General features: G+C 48.7%; 1 protein-coding gene and 1 long non-coding RNA gene across 7 annotated transcripts; one reads left to right on the top strand and one right to left on the bottom strand.

Annotated features, from left to right (window-relative positions):
- The first annotated feature begins 101 nt into the window (after positions 1 to 101).
- On the top strand, positions 102 to 10,797 carry LOC134761459 (uncharacterized). Its single transcript, XR_010140091.1, has 2 exons — positions 102 to 990; positions 10,732 to 10,797. It is a non-coding gene; the product is annotated as an uncharacterized LOC134761459 (long non-coding RNA).
- TRIM52 (tripartite motif containing 52) lies at positions 8,702 to 14,652 on the bottom strand. Of its 6 annotated transcripts, none has more exons than XM_024247602.3 (2): positions 13,528 to 14,652; positions 8,702 to 10,199 (listed from the first exon to the last, which is right to left on the bottom strand). In XM_024247602.3, exons 1-2 carry the CDS (start codon positions 14,329 to 14,331, stop codon positions 10,086 to 10,088), a joined length of 918 nt encoding a protein of 305 aa, XP_024103370.3. In that variant the 5' UTR covers positions 14,332 to 14,652; the 3' UTR covers positions 8,702 to 10,085. The 6 variants fall into 6 exon arrangements, with proteins under 6 accessions (XP_024103370.3, XP_009235200.3, XP_009235202.3 ...); XM_009236925.4 differs by having other exon boundaries at positions 8,702 to 10,065; positions 13,528 to 14,650; XM_009236927.4 differs by having other exon boundaries at positions 8,702 to 10,773; positions 13,528 to 14,596.
- Positions 14,653 to 17,715: the final 3,063 nt, after the last annotated feature.

The following is a 17,715-nucleotide window of genomic DNA, read 5'->3' on the forward strand; positions in this document are numbered from 1 at the left end:
CCGCCCCGCCCCGCCCCGCCCCGCCCCGCCCCGCCCCGCCCCTCCCCGCCCCGCCCCCTTTCCCGCTCCGCCCCGGCCGAGTCCTCTTTCCCGCTCCGCCCCGAGGCCGCCCTCTTTTCTTGCCTCGCGAGACCCAGACCGAGACCTCGGCAATGCTCCCGCCTCCTGCCGGCGTCTCCCAGCCCGGTTCTTTTTCACTAAAAATTGGCGATTCTGGCAGCGCCCCTCCTATGGGGCCTTGGGGGCAATAGGGGTTTTGTCTTAGAGCCCGTGTGGACCAGGATGGCGATGGCAGTCCGAGGAGAGGGAGGGCTGACTGTATGGTTGGACTTCCGAGGACCAGACCCTGCAGGATTCGGCCTTTCCCTTTGGAGTTTTCCTCCAAGCCCCTCCGTCCCTCCCAGGGGATGCCCGCAGGCCACAGTGGTCACTGAAGGTCAACCCTGAGCCGAAGGAGAAGTGGCCTCGACCCCGGGGACCCCTTCAGGTGTAGCTTGAGGGGGAACGGATGCCTTTCCCGTTGGGCACCCAGCTGTGGCAGTGCCCCGTCCTCGCCCAGCTCCCGGCATAGGCATGCGCTCTGGGCCGGGGCCGGGCCCCCCGCCTCTCCAGGAGGAATCGCTGGGTTGACTCTGGGTCAGCAAAGGGAGCCCGGCCCCTTCTAGCGGGGGGACGTCCTGCAGCCGCTGGAGGAGGCTGAGTCACGCTCTTCCCACCAGAAGTCTACCTGTGCCTGCGCCCGCCGGGCCTGCAGGCCGCTTCCTTCTCATCCAGGGGGCCTCTTCTCCAGCCTCACGGAGGTGGGAAGCTTGCTGGAGGCCCCCACCTGCCTTTTGGGGAAGACCCCAAGGCTGGCCCACGCCCTGCTGGCAGGACCCTTCCTGACTGGGTCCACCGTTCCTCTGGGTCTCACCACTTCTCCAAGCCCCTGGGCTGCTTCCTCTCTCCCGTGTCTGGGACCCCAGAGGCACCACTTCCATTCCATACAAGGTAAGAGTCCCAAGAAGAGGCCAGGCACGGTGGCTCACGCCTGTAATCCCAGCACTTTGGGAGGCCGAGGCGGGCGGATCACGAGGTCAGGAGATCGAGACCATCCTGGCTAACACAGTGAAACCCGTCTCTACTAAAAATACAAAAAACTAGGGTGTGGTGGCGGGCGCCTGTAGTCCCAGCTACAGGCTGAGGCTGAGGCAGGAGAATGGCGTGAACCCGGGAGGCGGAGCTTGCAGTGAGCCGAGATCGCGCCACTGCACTCCAGCCTGGGTGACAGAGAGAGGCTCCGTCTCAAAAAAAAAGTCCCAAGGAGAAATTGGAGAGGCTCTCCTATGAAAAGCCATCTCACCATTCCTTTTCTGAGAGGAGTCCACAGGACCTGTACAGTTGGAAGCAGCCCCTCAGGCTTCCCTGCCAGAGGCCCTTTTCTCCAGGAGCAGAGGCATCCATTCCCTCCTGCCAGCATTCCAGACCCTGGAGGGCTTGTGGGGTGGCAGGTTTTCCCTTGAATGCTGAGGTGAGGCTGAGGGAAAGGTGCGTGGCCAGGACCAGAGGGTCTGCTGACTGCCAGCTAAAACTCTGGGCAGGAGGCTTTCCCACGTACTTTAAGATGATGACCAAAATCTTTACTGTCTCCTTGCAAAATCCGTGTGGCTTCCTCTGGCATGTCCCATACTCTTGTGTTTGTGGCCAGACGGGCCCTCCCCTCTTCCTCCAAACTCATTAGTTCTCTCCCACACAGAACACACATTGTTCTGCCTGGAAGGCCCATCACATCCCTCCCCAACCCTCTCGGTTCAATCTAAGCTTTCTTGGGGTCTCAGCTTAGGTTGCCTGTTCAGGGAAGCCTCTGGGACCCTCAGGTCTAGGTCACATTTGTTTCATGCTTTCACAGCGGTGGTGTAGTGTATACTGGTTCTTCTTATCCCTCAGGTGTCTCCTCACAAGGACTGCTCTGTTTTTGCTAAGTGTTGCATTCTCACCACCCAGTGGAGGGTTTGGCCTGTGGAAGATTCTAATTTTGGTGGCCAGCCTCATGGGTTGAAAAGTAAAGGTCAAGTAGTTAAAGAAAGGGCGTTCCAGGCAGAGGGATCAGTGTAGGTGCAGAGGTAAGGGAGGGATAGCTTTGAGAGCTCCTTAGAAGGGAGTGAAACCTCTGAGCGTCAAGGAGCCCTAGTTTGGAAGGCCTTGCTGCTAAGGGATCTGGATTTTGTCCTGAAGCCTAGAGGAGTTTCTTTAAGAGTCTGATCTCGGCTGGGCGCAGTGGCTCACGCCTGTAATCCCAGTACTTCGGAAGGCCAAGGCAGGCGGATCACGAGGTCAGGAGATCCAGACCATCCTGGCTAACACAGTGAAACCCATCTATACTAAAAATACAAAAAATTAGCTGGGCCTGGTGGCACGTGCCTGTAGTCCCAGCTACTCGGGAGGCTGAGGCAGGAGAATCACTTGAACCGGGGAGGTGGAGGTTGTAGTGAGCAGAGATCATGCCACTGCACTGCAGCTTGGGTGATAAGAGTGAGACTCCGTCTCAAAAAAAAAAAGGAGTCTGATCTCAGCACTGTCCTGCCTGGCCTGCTTCTTTTTTTAGGGCAAGTTTTTATTGCTACCTGCTAAAAACGCATTTATTGTCAAGGTGCAGGCTAGGTTGGAGGAGTAAAACTAGAGACAAGAAGAGTTAAGCCACTGCAGTAATCAAGACAAATGAGTCAAGCCAAAGGCTAAGATGCTGTACAGGAAGGTCTCTAGGGGGACCCTAAATTTAGCCGGGGGTGGTGGTGCAAGATTCCTACGAAGTGGCACTAAAGGACGGACTGAGTACTTCCTAAAGACCTTATGACTAAGAGGTCTCTCTCATCCCTACACTACTTCCTTCACTCCAGTGTCTAGAATTGGCCTCTGTATATAGGAGCTCTTTGGTTGAGCATGGCTCACACCTGTAATCCCAGCAGTTTGGGAGGCTGAGGTGGGAGGATCACTTGAACTCAGGTGTTCAAGACCAACACAGTGAGACCCCATCACTATAAAATTTTTTAAAATTTTAGCCAGGCATGGTGGTGCACACTTGTAGTCCCAGCTACTTAGGAGGCTGATGCAGGAGGATTGCTTGAGCCCAGAAGTTGGAGGCTGCAGTGAGCTATGATCACATCACTACACTCCAGCCTGGGTGACAGGGTGAGATCCTGTCTCAAAAAGAAAAAAAAAAAAATTAAGCACAAAAAGTTTGGAGACCAGGAAACAGGAGTACAAGTATAGGTGCTGTCCCACTCAGTGAGGTCAGCTGTGAAATTAAATCAGTTCCTGGAACAAATCTTACAAAGAGATCAGAGATCACTTGCAGTTTTTTTTTTTTTTTTTTTTGAGACAGCGTCTCACTCTGTCACCCAGGCTGGAGTGCAGTGGTGCCATCTTGGCTCACAGCAACCTTCGCCTCCTGGGTTCAGACGATTCTCCCACCTTAGTCTCCTGAGTAGCTTGGACTACAGGTGTGCGCCACCATGCCTGGCTAATTTTTGTTTTTTTTTTGGTAGAGACAGGGTTTCACCATGTTGGCCAACCTGGTCATTAACTTTTTAAAAAAATGTTTATTTCCTGATAAAGATTCAGCATACATTTTAGGCAGAAGTCTGAGGTCTAGCAGTCCCCCAGAAAGCATTCTGTTGTCTGTTGGGGCTTCCTTGGGAGATGGACTGTGGGCTAGGCCTGGGTGCTTTGGCAGATACAGAGTCAGAGGCTGTGGAAAGGGGATGGTCCAGGCAGGACTATAATAAATGCAGGGATGGCCGGGCGCGGTGGCTCATGCATGTAATTCCAGCACTTTGGGAGGCCAAGGCAGGTGGGTCACCTGAGGTCAGGAGTTCAAGACCAGCCTGACCAGCATGGCAAAACCCTGTCTCTCCTAAAAATACAAAAATTAGCTGGGCGTGGTGGTGCGTGCTTGTAATCCCAGCTACTTGGGAGGCTGAGGCAGGAGAATCACTTGAACCCAGGAGGCAGAGGTTGCAGTGAGCTGAGATTGTGTCACTGCACTCCAGCCTGGGTGACAGGGGGAGACTCCATCTCAAAAAAAGAAAAAAAAAAAAAAAGAAATGCAGGGAGAAGTCAAGCTTCTAGACTCCTTGTCAAAGGATTTAAAATAGCATTAGATGGTGACCCAAGTTTCATTTTCTCAGCTTTCTACGGAGAGAGGACTTCATATGAACCAGAGTGGGAAAAAGGTCAGAATGGAACCCTGGGGCTGGCTGGCTCAAATTTGTATGAGGGATGAAGGGCAGTCCTCTCTGCTCACACTAAGGCTAAATGGCCAGGGCCTGCTGAGAAATCACATCCTTTGCTGTAGGGGTAGAAGGGATTCTATGTGCCTATGAAATGTCAGAGAAAAAGGGGATGTGAGCTCCATGGATCCTCTCCAGGCCACCTGGATCCCTCCTTATCTTTGTAGGACTCTGCTTACTGCCAGCTGGAATTGTCAACCAAAGAGCTCTAAGTTGGGATCTTGGTCCCTTAAGATGAGGGGAGATGGCTGGGCGTGGTGGCTCCTGCCTATAATCCCAGCACTTTGGGAGGCCGAGGTGGACAGATCACCTGAGGTCAGGAGTTCGAGACCAGCCTGGCCAACAATTAAAATTACATTTTAATTTTTTTTAACTACAAAAAAATTAGCTGGGCGTGGTAGTACACGCTTGTAATCCCAGCTACCCTGGAGACTGAGGCAGGAGAACTGCTTGAACCTGGGAGGTGGAGGTTGCAGTGAGCCAAGGTCGTGTCACTGCACTCCAGAGCCTGGGCAACAAGGGCAAAACTCAAAAAAAAAAGAAAAAAGATGAGACGAGAAAGCTAGGAAGGCCTAAGCACAAACCTCAGCAGGGGGAATCGCTATACAGGATAAGCCTCTTTGTTCTTAAAGGCTATTTTAATTTCAGTTGGCTGTTTGGAGCTGTGTAAAAAAAATGGAAAACAACAAGAACAAACAAACAAACCCTCCAAAGGGCTATTTCTAATTCAAATCCCCGAGGTGTCCATCTTTCCCCTTCCTTTGCGGGAGGGAGGAGGTGAGACAAGTAATAACTTAGAGGAACATTTCCTTCCATCTTTGCAGGTCTCCTGATCACAGGAATCTTGCTGCATCTCCTACACTTCTCATGAGCAGAAATGAGCTCACTGCCCCACACCCAGGATTCTCATACCATACTTGAGGACTCTCTGGTTTGGACAGACTACAATTAAATTTATCACAACCTTTAGTTCTCATGGTCTGGGAGGCCATCTCCTCTCCTTAGACCCTGTTACTCCTAGATCTCTCCTCTCATTAACTCTGTCAGCACAGACTGCTCTCTCTTCCAGGACTCCAAGAGCTCCTCATCACCCTTATCTGCTGTAAAAAGGAAAGAACCCACTTACCTGCTTTAATACTAGGTTTTGCCCCCCATCCCATTTTCAAAAAGTCAGGCACAAAGTAAAACCCTATATTTATTATCCCTCCTATTTTGAGGCTCCAGCTCTAGCCCCAGCCCTTTTTTGATAGGAGAAGGTAATACAGTTTATTTTCTAACTTGTTTCCCTTAGTTTTCTCCTGTCTCGTCACCCGTGTGATCCACGTGTATCAGAAGTGATAGGTGGCTCAAGATCATTTTGGTCAGATTTTAAAAATAAAATATTTTCTCCTTTTATGTCTAAAAATATTACCTTACAGCCTACTGCTCCCAGCTGGAAAATGAAAGTTGTTTCATTTCTGTTTTTATCCTCCCCCTTGGACTTGCTACTCCCAAGGGCCCTAGGAAGAACTAGACTTTGGTTGTACAGAACTGTGCTGTTAAATAGGATTTGATAGCCACTAGCTACATGTGGCTAATTAAAATTTAGTTAAATTAAATACTATCTTAAAAATTGAGTTCCTGAGGTGCACTAGCCACATTTCAAGAGCTCAAGTCCTATGTAGCTAGTGGTATCCACTGTATTAGACAGCAGATACAGAATACTGAATACTGAATACAGTACTGTATACTTCATGTAACAGAGTACATTGTTACATGAAGTTCTATTAGCTTGAATGTGGAGGACTAGCGTCCTTAGCTTCCTTTCTTTATAACCCCATTTTACCAGCCAGCAAATATTTGCAATAACTTCACTGTTACAGGATAATTTTCAGAGGAATTCGGAATTGGGGGTAGGAAGCAGCATAGAATCTACAACTCTTATAGGAGTTTCAGGAGGCATGGCATAGAGGCCAGGGGTTGACGGTCAATGGCAGAAGCCTTAGGTTTTAAGAAAGTACTTTAGGGGCTGATGTTATCAGTCCAGGGCCACCTCCACTGTGGACTCACTGGTTCTGCATAATACCTGAAAACAAAAAATGACATCCCTACTGCTCTGCTGGAACTGAGGAGTAGCTGAAGTGATTGTTATTACTCAAAATCTCTAGAGCTTGATTTTGTAAACTGTTTTATCTGTCATGGTTCTTGTTCTCCCAAATCCAAGTGACATAAGCAGCGGTAATGTTTAGAAAAGGTTTGTTGACTTTGCTACCCCACTCCAAGAGCAGGAAGTAGTGGGTGTCATATCCATTAATCCACTGATGCTCAGGGTACTTTTTTTTTTTTTTTTTTGAGACGGAGTTTCGTTCTTGTTGCCCCTGCTGGAGTGCAATGGTGCGATTTCGGCTCACTACAACCTCCTCCTCCCAGGTTCAAGTGATTCTCCTGCCTCAGCCTCCTGAGTAGCTGGGATGACAGGCATGCGCCACCATGCCTGGCTAATTTTATATTTTTAGCAGAGACAGCGTTTCTCCATGTTGGTCAGGCTGGTCTCGAACTCCCGACCTCAGGTGATCTGCCCACCTCAGCTTCCCAAAGTGCTGGGATTACAGGCGTGAGCCACCGTGCCTGGCCCTCAGGGTACTTCTAATAAAGTGCTAGCTAGGCAAGCCTATTCTTCCTCTCAAGAGTAGGTGTTCCACTTTTGAACACCTATGCCAGGCACTGGCTATAGTGCCTACAAGAGGATGATATGTGGATATGACCACTTTCCCTGACTCTACACCAGTGGTTCTCAACTGGGGATGATTTGGCAATGTCCCCTTATGGGACATTTGGTAATGTCTAGAGACATTTGTGGTTGTCACAACTAGTGGAGGGGTACTACCTGCATGTAGTGGGTAGAGTCCAGAGATGCTACTAAGTATCCTATAATGCATAGGACAGCTGCCCACAACAAAGAATTATCTAACTCAAAATGTCAATAGGGTGGAAGTTGAGAAATCCTGGTCTAGGCTGGGTGTGGTGGCTCATGCCTGTAATCCCAGCATTTTGGGAGGCCAAGGCAGGAGGATCACTTGAGCCCACCAGGAGTTCAAGACCAGCCTGGGCAATGTAGGGAGATCTCCACAAAAAATAAAAATAAATTAGCTGCACTATAGTCCTTGTTACACAGAAGGCTGACGGGGGAGCATCGCTTGAACCTAAGAGGTGAGTGAGCTGTGATCGCACTACTGCACTCCAGTCTGGGCAACAGAGTGAGACCCTGGCTCAAACAAAACAAAAACAAAAACATTGAAAGAAAGAAAGAGGCTGGGCGTGGGGCTCACGCCTGTAATCCCAGCACTTTGGGAGGCCGAGGCGGGCAGGCATGGGATCGGGAGATTGAGACCATCCTGGCTAACACGGTGAAACCCCGTCTCTACTAAAAATACAAAAAATTAGCCGGGCGTCGTGGCGGGTGCCTGTAATCCCAGCTACTCGGGAGGCTGAGGCAGGAGAATGGCTTGAATCCAGGAGGCGGAGCTGGCAGTGAGCCGAAATCGTGCCACCGCACTCCAGCCTGGGCAACAGAGCGAGACTCCGTCAAACAGAGAGAGAGAGAGAGAGAAAGAAAAAGAAATCAATCAATCAATCAATCCGGTTTAGATGACAACATGGATCAGGTTTTTTGTTGCTGTTGTTGTTTTTTCCCCCGCAGACAGAGTCTCGCTCTGTCGCCCAGGCTGGAGTGGAGTGACACGATTTTGGCTCACTGCAACCTCCGCCTCCCGGGTTCAAGCGATTCTCCTGCCTAGGCCTCCTGAATAGCTGGGACTACAGGTGCACGTCACCATGCCTGGCTAATTTTTTGTGTTTTTAGTAGAGACGGGGTTTCACCGTGTTAGCCAGGATGGTCTCAATCTCCTGACCTCGTGATCTACCCGCCTCGGCCTCCCAAAGTGCTGGGATTACAGGCGTGAGCCACCGCGCCCGGCCTGGATCAGGTCTTTATGCCAAAATGAATCATGCAGTCTAGGCTCAGTAGGATAGTAAGGCTGTTAAATGTCTGATAAATTGGGAAGGAAAAAAATATGGAGTCAGTGAAACAGTGGGCTCCCTAAAGCTGAAGGGCAGGTATAATTGGAGTGTGCTTAAGTGTATTAGAAGGCTAAGAGCTGGGGTCATAGTGCAATGGGAGTTGATTTCAGATGTGTAGCCAATCTGAAGATGAGATCCAGGGTACAGCCACAGAAGTAGAGGAACAAGTTTAAACAGTCTGACTTGTGATACAGCAGTGAACAGCTGAACCTAATAGGGAAGACATTCAATGAACAGGTGAGCTGTATGTTTTTCCTCAGTGTTTTTGTAACCCACACTTCTACTTTTCATATACCTGAAAATCTCACATTCGCCCCTCCATTTAAAATTTCAAAATTAAGTATCATGGTTAAAATTAATGAAAACAGTAGTAATTTTAGAAGGAAAAAATTTATTCAGATGATGTGATAGCCATGTCACTGTTAAGCCTGAACTTTTCTTTCCTGGGTGGTGTAAAAGGTGCAAGAAAACACAAGCTGCTTTTAATAACACTCTTGCACTGCTTTCTCCCCAAAGCTAGATATATCAAAATACTAAAAAATAAAAAAAGCTTTTTAAGGTGTAAGGAGCAAATCGAGTAATGGATAAAGCCTTTTCATCTGTTTAGTCATTTTACACCCAAGTTTCTCTAGAGTATTTGCCTGGAAGTTTCTAGTCAAAACAATTAGACTTTGAGTTTCACAAACTCCTCTTGAAGCTCGTCAGTGAGACTTGCACATCAGTATGAAACACATTCTTTCCAAAAGCTACCACTGGTAGATTTTAAGAACAAGCTCAGGAGCACATCACTAATAATTCCAAGTATTTCACTTTTTCCCTTCAAATGACATTCATGAATCTGGTCCTTGAAAGACTAGCCAAGAAAATTAGACATTTTTAGCATTAGTTTGCTCATACATACATTTGCTATATTTTTATGGTTGTATTTTTGGCAAGTTTTGTTTGAAGTATTTCATAATGAACAGCGAAATTGATGTTTGCCCCTTGACATTTCAATGTCAATGTATTTTAAGCTACAGTGTGTTAAAACGCTGCTGAAAAATTTAACTTTTGAAATGTTCAAGTATAGATTCTTTTTCATTGTTCTTCCAACCTTGGGGTTGTTCTGTCCACAAGTTCAGCAGAATCCATTTTTCTTTGACAATCAAGAAACTTCAATATGTAACAGAAAACATGGAATAGCATTTAGATCTTTAAAAAGCAGGGCAAACTGGAATGGAATGTACTGTTTCTCACAGTGGTCTATGCTGACAGCAAGGCTGAAGATTTCCAGTAGGTTATGGGTAATCAGTGAAAGTTCATGCTTGGTGGTGACAGCTGCAGTACATCTTGAATACCAGTTTTCTTCAATCTTTGCCAAAAACCCAAATTTAACAGTTTGCTGTAGTGCCATTAAGATATACTCCTATACAATTTCCTCCAACTCGGTTCATCTGATACAGCTGCAAAAATATTGTCTTTGGTGGTCAAGTAGAAGGCTCACGAAAACAGCACATCCACAGTTTTGAAAGCCTTATTCTGAATGTACCCAAAGTACAGTTTTCTTCATCAGTAGATTCATCTCAACCAACAGCAATAAAAGATGAGCCGAATTTTTTTTTTTTTTTTTGAGATGGAGTCTTGCTCTATCGCCCAGGCTGGAGTGCAGTGGCGCAATCTCGGCTTACTGCAAGCTCCGCCTCCCGGGTTCATGCCATTCTTCTGCCTCAGCCTCCCGCGAGCTGATGTTTTTTAAGATCTGAAGTTTGATATATTCAGTCATAAATTCAGAGTTAAGACTGCAGAAGTAGATGAAGAAATTCTGGAATTCCTTAATTTATTTGTGGCAGCACTCAGAATGCAAGGTTTCACAAGTGTCTCCATTTTTTTCTCCTTTGCAATTAAAAGGGCTATTTAATATTAAGCTTTCATGGCTTGGAAGATTCCTGTGAATATTTCAATACTGTCCAGTCTTAAAGCCGCAGAGAATCGGGCTTTGCAGAACACTCCACTGTTTTTAATAGCATGAATTTAACAGTGTTTGGCATGGTGTCACTGCCCAACAGTTTCAGATAACTCAACTGAAGAAGTTGACCCTATCTTCTGCATAATAACATGAGTATATACTTGAGAAAAGCCTCAACATTTTTTTTTTTTTTGGCTGCCATTTTTAGCTACCTCAAAGGAGATAACAGAAAAACAGGGAGTACTGATGATGGAAGCATCTGGTCCCTCTTGCAGAGTGATGAATGATTTTATTGGTGGCAGCTGGGTGGCAGGACAATCCAGGCATCCAGTTATGCCTGAGCCCCAATAAGTGAAATCTTTGTTCATTTTCTTTTTATACACTGGTCTGATCTGACACCATTTAATGGTGCCCTGGTCAAATCTAAATGATCTTACTTTCATAATCCTTTGATTCTAGCTTGCAGAGTCAAGACGAACTCTAACTCATGGGATGGACAAACTGGAAGATGTAAAATAAGTAAGGCTTTCTGGGCCAAAAAGCCTCTTCTTACAGAAAATCAAATTTTAAAAGAACATTGACCTCAAAACAATAAAACTGTCCTGGTTATGCAATAGAAATAGCTATATAAATGGAATCATATCCTTAATGAATACCTCCTGTGGCTACCCAACATCTTATTGATTATAGGCCTTGCTGTGAATGCTTTCTTGCTCTATCTGAAGTATTCCCACCAGAGTTGTTTCCAACTTTATTTCCTATATTATGAAAAATGAAGTTTTTTCCAACATTGTAACAAAGTATATGAAAGATAATGTACACTATATTAAATAAACCATTATACAAAAATAGTTCCTTGTACTGTTAACTACTATTATGACTTTGGTTGTAAAATTCTAAATCATGCGACTATAATTTACATGTTTACCAATGGAAGGAAGTGACAATGAACTGCCTAAAGAATGAAAGAGACAGCCAGGCATGGTGGCTCACATCTGTAATCCCAGCACTTTGGGAGGCCGAGGCGGGGGGATCACGAGGTCAAGAGATTGAGTCCATCCCGGCCAACATGGTGAAACCCTGTCTATACTAAAAATGCAAAAATTAGCTGGGCATGTTGGTGCGCACCTGTATTCCCAGCTACTTGGGAGGCTGAGGCAGGAAAACCGCTTGAACTCGGGAGGCGTAGGTTGCAGTGAGCTGAGATCGCACCACTGCACTCTAGCCTGATGACACAGCAAGACTCCAGCTCAAAAAAATAAATAAATAAATAAAAATAAAAAAAGATTTGTGTCTTAACTGTGCACTTACCAATATTTACTGTAAAATGGGGGAAGGGGATGATGATAAAAGTTAGCTGAGGAAGGTTGGGCATGGTGGCTCATGCCTGTAATCCCAGCACTTTGGGAGGCCCAAGTGGTGGATCTCCTGAGGTCAGGAGTTCAAGGCCAGCCTGGCCAACATGGCGAAACCCCATCTCTACTAAAAATACAAAATTAGCTGAGCATGGTGGCGTGTGCCTGTAATCCCAACTACTAGGGGTGCTGAGGCAGGAGGATCGCTTGAACCCGGGAAACGGAGGTTGCAGTGAGCTGAGATCATGGCATTGCATTTCTGCCTGGGCAACAGAGGAAGACACTGTCAAAAAAAAAAAAAAAAAAAAAAGGAGAGAAATGGAAGGTTCTCTCTTTTCCTCAGCTTCAGTGTACTAAAACCCAGAAGCATAGGACATAAGTTTTTTCCATGGGATACTTTAGTTATTACCTTGGGTGAAAACATGGTACTAGGATTTGTCCTTAAAGTCAGATTAGTGTAACAGAGGTAGCAGTGACTTATGGTTAGATTTGTGCCTTAACTGTGCACTTACCAATATTTGCTATAAAATGGGGGCAGGGGGGTGATAATAATATCTAATATATGAAGCCTGTAGGACAGTGCTCTATGTTTGTGTTTTGACTGCAACTCAAAGAAAGCATATTTTTAGACGAAGTATATATGTATATATATATATATAACTTAAAAGTTTCATAAAGCAATACTTACCCTTACTATGTTCCATGTGTTCTAATATTTTCTGTTACTTCATTTTGAGGTAATGCTAGGCATGACCCATTTATTTTAAGACACACTAATTGGTCAAAAAACAATTTGAAAACCACTGCTATAGGAGAACACGAGGAAATATATTTTATAAACTGTAAAGCACTACTAAGACGTGAGCAGCGGCTGCTGCATATCCAGGTCAACCTTTATGGGCCTGAAGACAGCCTCTCCTTCGTTTGGGCACTGCTAGGAGTCAAATCTACCTAGACTTTTGGTAAGGAAGATGGTACTCATGCTCATTGTCATTGAGACAATTATCCAATGCTTAGAAGTCAAGACTAGAAAGCAAGGCATTAACCATATCAGCACCCAAACAAGGGAAGACAAGTTACAAGAAAGCCAAATAAAACAGCAAACATTTGTTTAGTGCTTTATGGTTAACATATATGATCTCTTTTAATCCTTACAATCCTAGGGAAATAGTGAAGCTCAAGGAGGTTGACACTTGCCCAAGACTAGACAGTAAGTGACAGAGCCAGGTCATCTGATCCTAAATCCCGCACTCCTTCCACTATGATAAAATACCAGGAAAGAAAAGTGATCAGGATATGAGGCACATTCTGATCCATCAAAGATGCTTATATGCTTTGCCTTTCTCTAGAAGGAAAACGGACCCCACTGAAGGTAGAGATGCAATCCCAGAATTTCAGAGGGGGGTGTGGCCAATTGCTACCAGTAGTTTAGGACTCACACCTGGCATTTCTGTCTACCAATACATCTATTTTGACACTGCTTGTGCTGAGGTCCCAAATGTCTATTATCTCCAAGTACTGTGGCTTTCTTTTCCTATCTGTACCTGTCCCAGGGAATTGGTCAAGGACTCACATTAGAGAGAAGTACTGGGTATCTGTTACTCATGTCCCTTATACTTAGGTAGACTCCCAGTATTAGCAGTGGTGGTCCGCTTCCAGTGACCGTCATATTATCTGTTCAGCTTCCTCTGGGGAAGCCAATCTGCCTCAACCTTAATGGTTTTGTGTCTCCTTTTTTACCCATATGACCATCTCTCTCCACCGTGTCTCCCTCATCAAATAAAGAGAAGTTTAGCAACTAAGTACCTGAGGAGGTGGGAAAGGAATGCTACTCATTCCTCAGCTCTCCTAGTTACCTTTCCACTCCCTTCATCCCCCCACATTCCCTCATTTCTCTCACCTGGTACTCCTGAACCACCTCCTCCAAAGGCACCACGCTGTGCTGTTTGTGGCTCCTGGATTCTCGGCACACCACACAGATGGCCTCTTTGTCCACCTCACAGAAGAGTTTCAGGGCTTCCTGGTGTTTAAAGCACATGCCCTGATCATTTCTCCGGTTTCCCCGATAAGGAGTGGGGCACATCTGGCGAATTATCTGGACCATGTTGGCCAGCTGCAAGTTGGGACGAAAGCTGCGACGTGTAAAGCTCTTTCGGCACTGGGGGCAGGTGAACTGCCCTGGAAGGGGCAAGGAAGGAGGCGGGTGGATGTCAGGATACAGCTCTTCATCTTCGTCCTCATCGTATGCTTCCAGTATTTCTTCTTCTTGGTAGACATCAATTCTCAGGTCAGGTCTCAAGCCTCCTAGGTAATAGTCCTGATCTTCCTCTTCTTCCTCCTCGTCCCACATATAGTCTACGTTGTCCCAATTAGTTATACCACTGTCACCGAGCCAGAGTTCATCGTCATCTTGGTCTTGGAACAACTCTTCGTCAGCATTCCCCGGATACAACACCTCTCGAATGGAGCCGTCCCATCCATCCATGGCCCCCACCGCTTCCTCGTCCTCCTCCTCCCATTCATCTTCCTCCTCGTTCTGGTCCTCCTCGTCCTCCTTACCCCACAGCTGGGTCACACACCCTCGGCAGAAGTTGTGCCCACAGCTGATGGACACGGGGTCCTTGAAGTAATCCAAGCAGATGGCACACACTGCTTCCTCCTGAAGGGTCTGCATGGGGCTGGGAGTAGTGGCATAACCAGCCATCTTAATGCCCGTCGGCAGGTGTAGATACGTCGGCTTGGAGCTGAGGAGCGGGGACGCGCCTGCAGGCCGGCCTCCAAACTACTCTGGTGACCCGAGGCTGTCCTCAACCTTGCTCTTCTTCCTCGGGCCCGCAGGGGAGCCTCTCTCAGGGCGCGAACGCCCAGATTCAGACTCAGCCTCTCTCTGGGATCGGTGGGGACAGAGCAGGCTGCAGCCCCCAGCTGCTCGGTCCTGTCACGTCTCTCGCTACCCTCAGGGTGTGCCCTACTCTGCGGCATCCGCCTCAGATGCAGCCGCTGGCTACCCTGCCCGAGGGGACGCAAAATGACGTCTCGCTCAGGCACACGCTCTGGAGAGACGCTCTAGGCCGGCGGAGGACCACGTCTCTATGGTGTGCCAGGAGCCGCGCCGGCCGGGAGTTGGGTGGGCTCGGGGACAGGCGCGCTCGCGCCGCCCGCTCCAGCTGGGCTAGTGCTGCACATTCCGGCCAGCCCCTCCTCAAGACCCCATTCCCAAGCCCCTTCTCAGCTCCCTCGGGCCGGCAGAGCGGCTCTGATCAGGTCAGCGGCGGACGCCGAGAAGAGGCCCGGCTTGGGAGAGGTGGTTTGGTGGATTGGCTGGTTCTGGATGGGGGGGGGGGTCAACACTCGAGGGGGACTGGGTCTCCGAGCAGTTGTCCAGCCTGAGCCGGAGCCCCAGGAAGGTTAGAGGGAAGGGGGATAAATCTCTCCAGAAGCCCCGCCCGGGCCGGGGCCGAGTTGGTCCGCGGCGGTGGGGAAGCCTGCGACACCACCCTGGTGCTGTCGCCTGTCCCGCCGTTGGGGTGCCTTGGTGGGGATCCAGGCGCCGCACAGCTGGGAGGGCCTGCCGCCCGGGAGGCTCGGATCCGGGGCGCCCAGTGCCCCCCGCTGCCTTCCGGGAGCCATCGGGCCCCAGCTCCACGCAGGCCTCAGACCCAGCTCTGTTTCTGCTTGCGGGGCCGCGGGGGCGCAGTATTGCGGCGTCTGCCAGCAAAGCTGCGCCCCGGCCGTGGGTCCCCTGAGGGGGCCGGGGCTCAAGTTCCCTTCGGTGCTGCCGCCTGTGTCGGGCTAGGGGTTCCGAGTTCCAGCCCTGAGCTCTGTGAGCTCGGCCGGGAGCGGGCTGGATTTGGGACCACACTTCCTCACCGCCGTGGTTTAGACTTAGTTTGAGAACGGCTGGTCCCTCCTTCCTGTCCCGGTGTCCTCCGCTGTTATGCCCTTTATTCCTGCCTGGGGAGGGAGGGCTGGGGGCGCTGTCTGGGTCTGTTTTCCACCCCAGCGGGGCCCTAGGGCAGTGTCATTTAGACCCCACTCTGTCACCTTTCCTGGAGAGGGGACCTGATCCAGGGCTGAGAGTTTTTTTTTTTTTTTTTTTGAGATGGAGTCTGGCTGTTGCCCAGGATGCAGTGCAGTGGCGCGATCTCGGCTCACTGCAAGCTCCGCCTCCCGGGTTCACGCCATTCTCTTGCCTCAACCTCCCAAGTAGCTGGAACTACAGGCGCCCGCCACCACGCCCGACTAATTTTTTTTTGTATTTTTAGTAGAGACGGGGTTTCACCGTGTTAGCCAGGATGGTGTCGATCTCCTGACCTCGTGATCCGCCCACCTCGGCCTCCCAAAGTGCGGGCTGAGAGATCTTACAGTGCGAGGGGGAATGAGGCCCTGGGGAAAGGCTTCTCAGGGGTTGTCTCCTTCTGTCTTCTGTCTCTCCAGGTAGGGATAGAACCAGGTCAGGCCTGGATTTGTAGTCCCAGAGAACAGAGGATGGAGATGGGGGCTGGACGCAGCTCAGAGGGGCTGGTGCTCATGGGCTCTGTGTATGCCTTGTCCTGTGGCCTGGTTCTGTGTACAAATGTTCCACCCCAGTGCTGAGGGCCAAGACATCTTCTTGGCCTTGGCGCTGGGGGCATCCTGGGGCAAGGAGTGTAGGCAGAACTCCCCAACGTTGGAGATTTGGGGAAATTGTGTCCCCTCCCTTTTAGACTCCTGTAGCCCCCTGCAGTGGCACGATCTGGGCCCACAGCAATCTCCACCTCCTGGGCTCAAGCAATCCTCCCACTTCAGCTTCTGGAATAGCTGGGAACACAAGCATACACCACCACTCCAGGCTAATTTATTTTTTATAGAGACAGGGTTTCGTCATGTTGCCCAGGCTAAAGTGCCTGGCTATTTATAGTCACGATTATTGCACACTACCACCTCAAACTCCTGGACTCAAGTGATCCTCCCGCCTCAGCCTGCGGAGTAGCTGGGACTACAGGCATGCACCACCATGCCTGATTTACCCATTCTTTTTTAGATTTTTTTTTTTTTGAGAGAGGGTCTTGCTCTGTTGCCCAGGCCAAATGCAGTGGTGTGATCATGGTTCATTGCACCCTTGATCCCTGGGCTCAAGTGATCCTCCTGCCTCAGCCTCCCATGTAGCTGGGACTACAGGTGTGCATTACCACATCTGGCTAATTTTTATTTTTATTTTTTGTACAGATGAGGTCCCGCTATGTCGCCCAGGCTAGTCTTGAACTCCTGGTTTAAGCAGTCCTGCCTCAGCCTCACAAAGTGCGGGAATTGCAGATGTGAGCCATGACGCTCAGCCCCATACAAGGTTTTTCTTCTTTCTTTCTTTACCTGCCCTTCAATAAGAAGTACATTGCACATACTGATCCAATACAGACCTGCACATATATAACAGAAAGAAAATTTCTGTAAAGTGTTCCCTTATGACATCCAAAGCACTCTGATATTTTCTGTTTTATTTCAGTAAAATGCTGTTGAAGACCCATGGGCATGACTGCACCCCTCACTAATTGGTCACTGGTTTGGGGAGGACACCACTGTCCCAGTGGAACCTTGAGCACACCTTGGGGCCCTCCTCTTCCTCTCCGGACCTGTGCCAAACTGTGAGTGGCACAGAGCAAGGACTGTATGTGTTCTCTTCTTTGTTGCATACTCAGTTCCTTGACCACAGTGCCAAGCACACAGCGAGCACTCCCTGTGTATCTGCTGAGTAAATAAACGAATGAACAAACCCAACACATTTCAGCCAAGTCCTGCTGATGTTTCTCCTCCAATCCAGCTCTTCCTTTCCAGCCTTACTTCTGCCACTCCAGATTTCACCCCCATCAGCTTCAGGCTGGATAAAAGGAAACCATTTCTCTAAAGGATCACTTGCCCTCTCATTTCAGGCCATCCTGCAGCCACCAGAACCTTCCACATGAAATGAAAGGCTCACCACTTCATAGGCTTTAAGGAAATTCTTGGCCAGGTGTGGTGCCTCACTGCTGTAATCCCAGTGCTTTAAGAGGCCAAGATGGGAGGATTGCTTAAGCCAGGTGTTTGAGACCAGCCTGGGCAACATAGTAAGACC

This window comes from Pongo abelii, chromosome 4, assembly GCF_028885655.2.
Source record: "Pongo abelii isolate AG06213 chromosome 4, NHGRI_mPonAbe1-v2.0_pri, whole genome shotgun sequence".
In the NCBI taxonomy this organism is placed as follows: domain Eukaryota; kingdom Metazoa; phylum Chordata; class Mammalia; order Primates; family Hominidae; genus Pongo; species Pongo abelii.